The 12,257-nt window shown below is 41.7% G+C and overlaps 1 protein-coding gene and 1 long non-coding RNA gene across 13 annotated transcripts in view; one reads left to right on the top strand and one right to left on the bottom strand.

Annotated features, from left to right (window-relative positions):
* The window catches only part of LOC130361291 (uncharacterized), a 12,137-nt gene extending 991 nt beyond the window's left edge, over positions 1-11,146 (bottom strand). The window contains exons 1-3 of one of the 2 annotated variants that reach the window (XR_008890947.1): positions 10,964-11,146; positions 6,469-6,755; positions 2,411-2,509 (exon numbers count right to left, since the gene is read on the bottom strand). This is a non-coding gene — a long non-coding RNA (uncharacterized LOC130361291). Of the gene's footprint in view, positions 1-2,332; positions 2,510-6,468; positions 6,756-10,963 lie in introns of those variants that run through there. The other variant, XR_008890946.1, reaches the window with a different exon arrangement.
* Positions 1-12,257, top strand: part of MYT1L (myelin transcription factor 1 like) — a 580,462-nt gene that overhangs the window by 529,308 nt on the left and 38,897 nt on the right. For all 11 annotated transcript variants that reach the window (XM_056564080.1, XM_056564081.1, XM_056564082.1 and 8 more), the window contains one exon: positions 5,395-5,463. In XM_056564080.1, the coding sequence (XP_056420055.1) occupies positions 5,395-5,463 (69 nt within the window). The remainder of the gene's footprint in view (positions 1-5,394; positions 5,464-12,257) is intronic.

The following is a 12,257-nucleotide window of genomic DNA, read 5'->3' as shown; positions in this document are numbered from 1 at the left end:
AGCATACAGCTGCTAATAAGTAAATATTTTTTTAATAGAAGTAATTTACAAATCTGTTAACTTTCTGGTACCAGTTGATTTAAAAAAAAAAAATAATAATTTCCACCGGAGTACCCCTTTAAACACTTTTGTAGTGTCTCTAGGGGACTTATTTGAGCAATACTGATTAAAGGGGTTTTTCAGGAAGAAGAAGCCAGAGCTAATTTCTTCCAAATACAGCATCACCCCTGTCCTCAGGTTGTTTGTGGTATTGCAGCTCTGTTTCATTTAGGTGAAGTTGGGATACCGCACATATCGTGAGGGGCTGTTTTTGGGAGAAATTATATTATCAGCTTTCTATCTTTTACATCGGTCTCTATCCTCATAATCCAAACTTCAAGTCAGCCATCGGTATGTTTTGGAGTGTGGGAGGAAACCAGACTATCCAGAGGAAACCCACACGAACACAGGGAGTCAGCAATGGGATTTGAACCCAGGTCTCCAGCCCTGCAGGACAACACTGAAAAACCAATTATAAACTAGATCAGAGTTTCCCAACAAGGGGGCCTCCAGCTGTTGCAAAACTACAACTCCCAGCATGCCCGGACAGCCAACGGCTGTCCGGCATGCTGGAAGTTGTAGTTTTGCAACAGCTGGAGGCATCCTGATTGGGAAACACTGATACGCACATTCATTGAAATATATATCACTATTTCTGAATATAGGATTAAGAGTATTTAAATTAGCTTTTTTTTCTAAATAATAAAAAGTTATATAAGAAAAAAAATATTTTGAAATAGCAAATGTAAATATATAAAAACAATAATAAATATGTGTATATATATATATATATATATATATATATATAAAAAAATAAGCAAATAAATAATACATAAACAAATAAATGTATACATACAGTGGGGCAAGAAAGTATTTAGTCTTTATTTAAAAAGATGAGAGGCTGTAATTTTCATCACAGGGATATCTCAACTATGAGAGACATAATGAGAATAAAAAATCCATAAAATCACATTGTCAGATTTTTTAAAGAATTTATTTGCAAATTATGGTGGAAAATAAGAATTTGGTCAATAACAAAAGTTCATCTCAATACTTTGTTATATACCCTTTGTCGGCAATGACAGAGGTCAAACATTTTCTGTAAGTCTTCACAAGGCGTTCACACACTGTTGCTGATATTTTGGCCCATTCCTCCATGCAGATCTCCTCTAGAGCAGTGATGTTTTGGGGCTGTCACTGGACAACACGGACTTTCAACTCCCTCCAAAGGTTTTCTATGGGGTTGAGATCTAGAGACTGGCTAGAACCTTGAAATGCTTCTTACAAAGCCACTCCTTCATTGCTGGGGTGGTGTGTTTGGGATCATTGTCATGCTGAAAGACCCAGCCATGTTTACTCTTCAATGCCCTTGCTGATGAAAATAGATTTTCCCTCAAAATCTCACGATACTCTTCCGGACATGTACTGGCTTAAGCAGGGGGACATGTCTGGCACTGCATGATTTGTGTCCCTGGCAGCGTAATGTGTTACTGATGGTAGCCTTTGTTACTTTGGTCCCAGTTCTCAGCAGGTCATTCACTAGGTCCCCCATGTGGTTCTGGGATTTTTGATCACCATTCTTGTGATGATTTTGACACCAAGGGTGAAATCTTGCATGGAGCCCCAGTTCGAGGGAGATTATGAGTGGTCTTGTATGTCTTCCATTTTCTAATAATTGCTCCCACATTTGATTTCTTTACACCAGGCTGCCTGCCTATTGCAGATTCAGTCTTCCCAGTCTGGTGCAGATCTACAATTTTGTTTCTGGTGTCCTTCGACAGTTTTTTGTTCTTGACCATAGTGGAGTTTCGAGTATGACTGTTTGAGGTTGTGTACATACTTTTTTTTAATACTGTTTTATACTGATAAAAAGTTCAAACAGGTGTCATTTATACAGGTAATGAGTGAAGGACAGAGGAGACTCTTACAGAAGAAGTTACAGGTCTGTGAGAGCCAGAAATCTTACTTGTTTGTAGGTGACCAAATACTTATTTTACACGATAATTTGCAAATAAATTCGTTAAAAATCAGACAATGTGATTTTATGGATTTTTCTTCTCATCATGTCTCTCATAGTTGAGGTATACCTATGATGAAAATTACAGGCCTCTCACATCTTTTTAAGTAGGAGAACTTGCACAATTGGTGGCTGACTAAATACTTTTTGCCCCACTGTAAATAAAAATAGGCAAATAAATTAATAACAAAGTATCTATATTACCATGATCAGATTTATCTTAGCTCGACAATTTATACCTTCATCGTCTTTTTTTTTTTTTTTGTCTCAGTTTATTCTTCTGGTTTCAGACAAGTAATAAATATCCCTGGCTCTGAGCTTCCATGTGAATGTAACATAGCACGTTGCACTTACATAAAGCGATCCATTAGTGACTGAGCCATCCATCTGTTTACCGAGAGCATTCATCATCGCAGTGCGGAGTCACCCCGGTATACCGTCACTGCCCTACATCTATGAATAAAGAACAATACGCTTATCGGCAGTGAAAAGTTTGTGAACACCAATTTGCACCTTTTAAGAGTCGTTCCTGTTGTTCTACTGTTCTGGTTCCATCACATGGTCAAACACATATCCAACTATTCTTGGCGCAATTGGTAAAGAATAATATCCTGCTTTATTATAAATGGATGTTGCGATTTCATTTTTACCCTTTGTAATACTAATATGCCTAATGCATCCTTTTTCTGTGACTATATATTGGATAATATGTATCTTTTTTAAAGTCATTTTACTTTTCTACCAGTTTTTTTTTATTGTTCTCTATTTTAAAGTTTGTTAATATCTGGAAACTATCAACATGCAGTAGGTTTCTGCTGATGATGACATTTTTCTTTGCATCATCCACCTATTTATTTCAGCTTAATAAATCCCTAATAACTATGAACAAATCTCCCGAGACTTGTAAGGGGTCCAATATGGTGAAACTGTCTATTAGACTGTCAGATTTTGAATTTGTATCCTGATTTTGTTTTGGAAATGCCCTAATTGCCCATGCAAAATGTCTACGGTGCAGGGACTCTTGTCAAAGCCAAGAGTCCCTGCTCCTGTTCAGTAAAACTGAGTGGCTGGGTTGGGTGCAAAGCGAATGTTCGCCCTATAGGACGCACCAGCATATAAGACGCACCCAATTTTAAAGGTGCAAAATCTAGAAAAAAAGATTCTGAACCCAACAGTGATCTTCAACCTGCGGACCTCCAGATGTTGCAAAACTACAACTCCCAGCATGCACGAACAGCTGTTGGCTGTCCGAGCATGCCACACTCCGCCCCTCAATGCAAGCCTGTGATGTCACGCTCCGCCCCTCAATGCAAGCCTACGGGACAGGGCGTGATAGCTGTCATGCCCCCTCCCGTAGGCTTGCATTGAGGGGAGTTGTAGTTTTGCAACATCTGGAGCTCCGCAGGTTGTAGATCACTGGTAGGAGGTAATACTCACGTGTCCCCGCTGCTCCGGACCCGTCATCGCTGCCCTGGATGTCGCTCCATCGCTGTCACCGTGTCCCCGTGGTGTCCCCGACGCTCCGGACGTCTTCTTCCCCGGGATCCACGCTCTCCGTCGCCGTCATCCCGTCGCTATGCACGCACGCCGCTCCTATTGGAAGACGGGACGGCGTGCGCAACGACGTGATGACGTCGAAGGAGAGCGCCGGCCATGCAGGGGATCCCGGCCCAAGGTCCCCCCCGGTGTCCTGTAAGCTGTTCAGAATGCCGCGATTTCACCGCAGCTGTCCCAAACAGCCAGACTCAGCAGCTATCAGTCCCCGTAGCGTGTTCGCTCCGGGACTGATTACCGGCAACTACAGGGCGAGCGGCGTGTGACGTCACGCCTGCGCCCCCATGTGATTTCACGCTCCGCCCCTCAATGCAACCCTACGGGACGGGGCGTGATAGCTGTCATGCCCCCTCCCGTAGGCTTGCATTGAGGGAGCAGTTGTAGTTTTGCAACATCTGGAGCTCCGCAGGTTGTAGACCACTGGTAAGAGGTAATACTCACGTGTCCCTGCCGCTCCGGACCCGTCATCGCTGCCCTGGATGACTGATTACAAACGGGGACTGATTACAAACGGGGTGCCGCGTGTATGATCACGGGCGTCCCCAGCGGCGGTACTCCCGCGATCAGGCATCTTATTCCCTATCCTTTGGATAGGGGATAAGATGTCTAAGCACCGGAGTACCCCTTTAAAGGGGTACTCTGGTGAAAAACTATTTTTTTCTAATCAACTGGTGACAGAAAGTTAAACAGATTTGTACATTTCTTCTATTAAAAATAATAATTAATACAGCTGCTGTTTGCTCCACAGGAAGTTGTGTAGTTCTTCTGTCTGACCACAGTGCTCTCTGCTGACACCTCTGTCAGGAACTGTCCAGAATAGGAGCAAATCCCCATAGCAAACCTCTCCTGCTCTGGACAGTTCCTGAAATGGACAGAGGTGTCATCATAGAGCACTGTGATCAGACTCAAAATAACTACGTACAGCTGCTGATAAGTTCCTGAAGGATTAAGATTTTTTAATAGAAGTCATTTCTAAATCTGTATAACTTTCTGGCACCAGTTGATTTAAAAAATATTGTTTTCCACCGGAGTACCCCTTTAACTAGCGTGAACACAGCCTGAAAGAAGTTATCCAGCACCTAAAGAAATACTGCATTGAAGGACAATTAATCCTTATCCAAAGGATAGGGGATAAGTGTGTGATCATGGGGGGTCCAACGCTGGCCACCCTGCGATCTCCTGCATGGCTCTCCAAGCGCACATAGGAGAGCCGGAGATACTCTAGCGCTGTATCTTTGCGAGGAGAGCACTGCGCAGGGGTGGGGGGAGGGGGGTTTGGTAGGGTTGTCCCAGTGGTTGGACCCCTACAATCAGACACTCATAGGGGAATAATTCTTTGCTGCAGTACCCCTTTAAAAACGTATCCTTTTTTTGCAACAGTCATTGATAGATAAACTCACAATTTAAACCAAAAGTCGCAGATTCTTTCAGTTAACCAGATTGTTAACTTTCAAGTAAACACTGCACAGTAAGTTAGGGTGATAAGAGGTAGCTTGGGATTTGTACAATTCTGTGTAAGTCATGGATGATAAATCTTCCACCAAAATATTCACCATGTAAACCACGTCCACTTTGCCCAACAAAGACTCCCTCTGGTGCAGACGACCCAAATAGCATGTGCTCACACCAAAATTTGCATAACAAATGCAACAAATGCAGATTCTGGGTCTACATTGACCAATTTTGCATCTGACCTAGACCAAGTGGCTTGTTGATACCTGTTGGCTCCTACTGTCTCGTCTTCCTTTAACCCCATGTTAACAGCTTTTGTACATTTTTTGCAGATTATCCGGGTGCCCACTGGCAGATAAGAGTATTCGGAACATGATGGCCACCAGTTCACAGGAACTCAAGTAAGAAGCCCCATTGTCTCTCTTTTTTACAGTTTACATTACAATGGTGTTGTATCATTAGTGACTCTTTACAATGCGTTGATGATGTATTTTGAGCTGCTTGAGGTTGCAGAAGTAAAGGTACTTTGAGCAATACTGTGAAATTGAATGTAAGCTTTATCTAGGGTGTCATAAAGCTTTGTACCCGCTCCTGACTTCATTTCTCTTTATTCCCATCTGTTTTACTGTTGCTCATATAACTTGTCATTATTTTATCCGGTTTTTACTTTTCTTTAAATCAGTGAGGATAATACTCTCTATATCAAGTAAATAAAATGTGCATAAGGGCTGACATCACACATCCTATCATAAAAAACTGTCTACTCAGCACTGCTGTTAAAATCTTCATTATTTAGAGAGTATGTATCATTTATAATACATTTGATACATTGTTTTTATGTTTATTGTTAGTTTCTTGCAGAGTCAATACATAGTACGGCTTCAAATTCAGACTATATTTTGCATGCAAAGTAGTCCTTCCCATCCTATGGTATTTTGTGAGGCATCAATTCCTCTGCCTTCACTAAGCATCCATGCAGTATTAACTCTGCTTGCCAGAAGAGGTGAATGGCATTGCAAGCATCTCCTCTGACAAGCAGAGAAGTTAATGCAGATTCAGTGGCAGTCTGCTCACCACACACGGGTTCCTCTAGATGGCCTATGTAACCGGGATGAGCAGAGAGCATGTGTGTCCATATCAGCACACTTCAAAAGGTGGACACAGCGAATGCCATGACACAGCTCAGCTTCTTCTCTGACAAGCAGAGAAGATAATGCAGATCCAGTTGCAGTCTGCTCACCATACAGTATATGACTAGTATTAGGATAGGAGCTGTATAAATTTGTATGAAAAGAGTACACCTATGCAGACCCATATTATTATCAGTACAATGGAGCATATAAAGCTAAAGGTTAAAAGGCATTTATGGCATAGCTACATTTATCACATATTTATGGCATATTTACCGTGAAAAATAACATATACCCTATCCACAGGATAGAGGATAACTGTTTGACAGCGGGTGTCCGACCGCTGGGACCCCCGTGATCCATAGAAGTGATGGTCACAGCTTCTCTCTGCACAGGTCAAAGAGCATGTCCACAGCACTCATTAATAGTCAATGAGTCGTCTCCAGACTCCAGGTCCTACGATCCATAGGGGCGCTGTAAAGCAGATCTGTCATTTCTGCTCAAATCATATCAGACAACATGGTCGCCTCAGTTACCATGTACAGAAAATGAAATCAAACAATCTAAAATAAAAACATATAAGAAGAAAATAATATACATCAGTATCTGTTTTTTTTTTTCCATAGTAAAGTTTTATTAAAGGTTTCAATGCATACATAAACGGGAGTAAAAAAAGAACGGTTCAGTTTATCACATAATCCAGGGAGTGCAAGTCACACAGAAGATAAGAACATTCTGATCATTCAGATAGTCAATAAAACAGATGCCTGGAAACATCAGTATAATCGTAACCACAACACAAGTGGACAGCTCAGTGTAAGGTCTTTAAGGCGTAGGCTTCCATGAAATACTTAACGGAAACCTACGTGTAGCGGTCAGTTCAATGTACAGGAGGGCCACCCTGGTGCACCGTGGCACGATGGTGAGCGACACTCCCTTAGGACAATTAAACTATCGTTAATAAGTAAATAAACAGCTATTAGGGGAGATAATGCGAGGGGGTAAGGTGTCAGCGGGAAGAGAAGGGGGTAATAAGAAAGGAGAGAAAGAGGAGAGGGGGAGAGGGGAGAATAGTAGAAGCAGGAGAACCGCAGTAAAGAGGTCAAGAGCCTACCTCGCTTTTCGGAACATCCCGGAGCCCCCCGAACATCCAGCACCGATCCGTCCAACAGTCACAGGTCAGAAACATCAGGTCAAGGAATGGACAGGGATTAGTTAATTGATCCCCATGGAGGTGAGGGTGGAGGGCCAATTAAGTGGTGAGGTATAGGTTTTCGTATTCCGTGGAGTACGCAAAATCCACCCAGGGGGACCAGATCATACGGTAATCAGTATCTGGTTTTAATTCCCTTTGATATTTTACAAATTTGGGCCTTCTGGTAGGTCACGTCATGGGTCAGTGTTATCTTGTATCCTATATCATGATGTCCCATTGATGTACATGTGACCTGCTAGAATGTGACTGGAGAGAGGGGTAGAGGAGCTGGGCAGCAGATGGACGCTGGATGACCAAGAGGACCATATCGTCGCTTTAACCTACCCTGACAAGGTTATCATTTCCCGAAGTTGTAGAAAACTGAGAATCTTTATCTGACTTTTCATATTCTATTTATAAAAAGGAAGTGAGATTAGGAAGCGGATCATTAAATATTGACGGATTCTTCTCCTGGCTTCTCTAATGTGACTGATACCCACACATAGCATTAATAATGCCGAACCTGTAATACCCTCTGGTTGATAATTGCTCGGTAGTGATTCCAGTCGGTGTGTCTGGAATGCTGATATCATGATGCTCGAGCTCTATAATAGTGATGATCAATATACGGTTTAGGATATTTGATGCACGCTGAGCTATAATAATCCAGTCTCCAGGATCTGTCGGCCATTATCCCATACAATGTACAGACTGTTCTCCTCCAGGAATATGGGGGGAGATTTATCAAAACCTATGCAGAGAAAGAGTGGGGCAGTTGCCCATAGCAACCAATCAGATTGCTTCTTTCATTTTCCACAGGCCTCTTTAGAGGCCTGTGGAAAATGAAAGAAGCAATCTGATTGGTTGCTATGGGCAACTGCACCACTCTTCCTCTGCACAGGTTTTGATAAATCTCCCCCATGGTTGTTTTCCAAGCTTTGTGCCAAAAGAAAAACTAAGGGAAGTCCTTGCTTTTTATTTTTTTGCTTTCCTCTGATTGATTCCCATCTCATTTTCAGCACCACAATTTGGCTCAAATGCAAAACTCTTCTTATGGGGCTATGAATGGAGCCGTAAAGATTACAGATTTAAACTGGTTGGTTTTAAGGGGGTGGAAGGAAACCGGCCTATCTACATTGGCTCCAATAAAGAGGGACTTTCTTTTTGATGTCCAGTGAATTTCAATTCCACCAAGAGACCAAAAAAATAAAAATGTCCATCACGTCATGCTGACACAAGAGCGATACGCTTTCCAACAGAGAGCTTAGATACATCTAATAAGATGTGTCACCCATATATATCCCTATATAAAGACCTCTGGGGCCTAAAAGGGCCTAAAAGCTCCTGTGTTGTTTAGGGTAAAGCAAGACACATAAATAGCCCATAACATGGAAAAGTTGTTATAGAAATTCATTCGGATGCAGGACCTTGGAGTGAAGCTTCTTGTACCTAAGGGGCCCATAGGGGAAAAGTAGTCCCATAGATAGCACGAGAAATAGGGTACCTTGTTATATAATTGCACTGGGAACCTTGGAGATAAGCTTCTGGGAACTTGTCTTCTTTAAATAAATAAAAAATAAAAAAAAAGGGGGGGGGGGGCTTCATTTCTGAACCTGGCGTATTTTTTAAGAAAATTTACGTTAAATTTTTACGCATAATTTTTGTAAACACCCACCAAGCAACAAGTGGTTGAGGATTCTTAAAGGTGGGTGTGGCATTGTGCAAAGGGGTGTGACCTCCCACATGCTCCAAATTTACTACAATTTTTGCCTGCAAACAGGGGAAAATTGTTCCTGAAATCTATGTCAGCTTTATGTTGGCGTGCTTGGGCCGACACAGGCGTCTGGATTCATGTAGAGGCGTCCATGAATCCAGCATTATTGTGCACTGGTGGGGGATTACTTATGACCAGCATGTGAGACACCAATCTTAGTAAGCCCCCCTTATGTCTTCTATCCAAAAAACCTAGGACTAATTCTGAATTCTTTGGAACCCTAAGGCTGGGTTCACACAAAATATTCCGGCTGGAGATTCTGTGAGTGTCCAGCGCTAACTGAATTAGTCTGCGCTAGGACTGCGTGACCCCATAGACGGTGATGTATTCTGTGAAGAATAAAGGGATACTCTGGTGGAAAACTTTTTTCTTTAAATCAACTGGTGCCAGAAAGTTGAACAGATTTGTAAATTACTTATATAAAAAAAATCTTAATCCTTCCAGTATGTATTAGCTGCTGAATACTACAGAAAAAATTATCTTCTTTTTGGAACACAGTGCTCTCTTCTGACATCACGAGCACAGTGCTCTCTGCTGACATCTCTGTCCATTTTAGGAACTGTCCAGAGCAGCATATGTTTGCTATGGGGATTTTCTTAAAATGGACAGAGGTCTCAGCAGAGAGCACTGTGCTCGTGATTCAGCAGAGAGCTCTGTGTTCCAAAACGAAAATAATTTCCTCTGTAGTTTTCAGCAGCTAATAAGTATTGGGAGGATTGAGATTGTTTAGTAGAAGTAATTTACAAATCTGTTTAACTTTCTGGCACCAGTTGATTTAAAAAAAATAGTTTTCCACCGTAGTACCACTTTAAGCTGAAAGAATGTAAAGATCATACTTTCGCTGGTGGAATTTCAGCGGCAGGAATCGCATTGACAGCAATGGGAACAAAGTGCTGCGTTTATGGAAATGATGGGCCCATACTGTACCTTCTTATGCCTCTGACTCCATATGGAGATTTTCTCCCAAAGGTTCACACTACAGAAGTTCTATAGTTTGAAAACATAGGGATTTATTAAAACCTATGTAGAAGAAAAGTGGACCAGTTACCCATAGCAACCAATCATGAACAAAATGAAAATGAAACCAAAAATGAAAGAAGGGCTCTGAAAGGTTGCTGGGCAACTGGTCCACTTCTGCATAGACTTTGATGAATCTCCCCATCTGTGTACAGGCTCTACCTAAAGGGTAACTTCTCCAAAAGTTGACTATTTAAAGATGTGTTCACACGATCGTTACTTGCGGCGGGTCATCCGCTTCGATGAATCAGCTGGCAATCAGCAAGCTGCCACTTTTGTGGACTTAAGGTGGACCCATTAAAGGGGTTATCCAGGAAAAAAACTTTTTTATATATATAAGAAGAAAAAAATCTGCAGCACTACTCAGCTCAGTCCATTAGTGGTGCCAGCGTTCCAACCTTGTAATGTAGAAAATCCAACAAGCGCAGCACTCAAATTAAATAAAGTGCATTTATTTGTTCATGTCTCAATACAGCAACGTTTCTGCCCCTATGGAGCCATTTTCAAGCCTGTGATACACACAATCCAAGGGGTTTAAATACCCAGTTCTAGTGCAACATTCCACATCACATGATTCACATCAATCAATTACACAAAATTATAAACATAATAGGTGAAATACATAAATAAAATACATCATATATTGTGATTTACAAAAATATAAAGTACATATTATAGTGCAATACTGTGCATAATTGTGCAGATTAAAAACAATGCTATATACTCATAATTATGTACATAATTATATATCAGTATTAGTATAAGGCCAGGGGGATATTACTCACTCGCTCTGTTAATGGTGGCGCTGGCGTGGGTAGAAAGTGCACTGCGCATGTGTGTATAGATTAGAAAGGCTCCTGGGATGGGATCACATGACCGGGGCACCCACGTGACCCCTCCCCCACGTCATCGCCACCAGAATCTGATGACGAGAGTAGGGGAGGAGACCGCGGCATCCCGATCACGTGACACACCCATTGTCACATGGTCGCATCCACCTAAATGAGTGCGATCATGTTTATAAGGAGCTGATGTTGCCAGGCAACCGCTGGCATCATGTCAGCCGTCACCTAGCATATAAAAGAAACAGAGTTCAATACCTAAACAGGTAGAGGTATATATATATATATATATATATATATATATATATATCTCAATTGGCTCCAGAAAATTAAACAGATTTGTAAATTACTTCTATTAAAAAAAAACGTAATCCTTTCAGTACTTATGAGCTGATAAAGTTGAGTTGTTATTTTCTGTCTAAGTACTCTCTGATGACACGTGTCTCGGGAACCACCCAGTTTAAAAGCAAATCCCCATAGCAAACTTCTTCTACTCTGCAGTTCCCGAGACAAGCAGAGATGTCAGCAGAGAGCACTGTTGCCAGACAGAAGACAACAACTCAACTTCAGAAGCTGATAATTATTGAAAGGATTAAGGTTTTTTAATAGAAGTCAGTTACAAATCTGTTTAACTTTCTGGAGCCAGTTGATATAAAAAAAAAAAGTTTTTTTCTGGAATACCCCTTTAAGTTAAAGGGTTTCCCGCAGCGTGTAAATGATCGTGTGAACTTGTCTGGGGATAAAAATTAAGTAGTCTACTTAATACAAGAAACAGCGCCACTCTTATCCAAGGGCAGTTTGCGGTATTGCAGCTCAACTCCATTTATTTGAATGCGAATAAGCTGTAATACCAAACATAGCCTGTGTAGAAAGGTGGTGCTGTTTTGCAAGAATAAAGCAGACCGTTTTAGCCATTTGGGACAAAACTACATCAGACTGTAAAACAGTGGTCTCCTAACTGTGGACATCCAGATGTTGCAAAACTACAACACCCAGCAGGCCTGGACAGCCCGAGAGTTGTAGCTTTGCAACATCTTGAGGTCCATACTTTGGGCACCACTCCAGTAGAGCCTTATCTACCAGGAGACATAGCTCTGACAATGTAATGCAGTGTTTCCCAACCAGTGTGCCTCCAGCTGTTGCAAAACTACAACACCCAGCAGGCCTGGACAGCCCGAGAGTTGTAGCTTTGCAACATCTTGAGGTCCATAGTTTGGGCACCACTCCAGTAGAGCCT

This window comes from Hyla sarda, chromosome 3 (genome assembly GCF_029499605.1).
Source record: "Hyla sarda isolate aHylSar1 chromosome 3, aHylSar1.hap1, whole genome shotgun sequence".
NCBI classification, from domain to species: domain Eukaryota; kingdom Metazoa; phylum Chordata; class Amphibia; order Anura; family Hylidae; genus Hyla; species Hyla sarda.
Note: the sequence above shows the minus strand (reverse complement) of the source record. Positions and strands in the feature narration are given on the sequence as shown.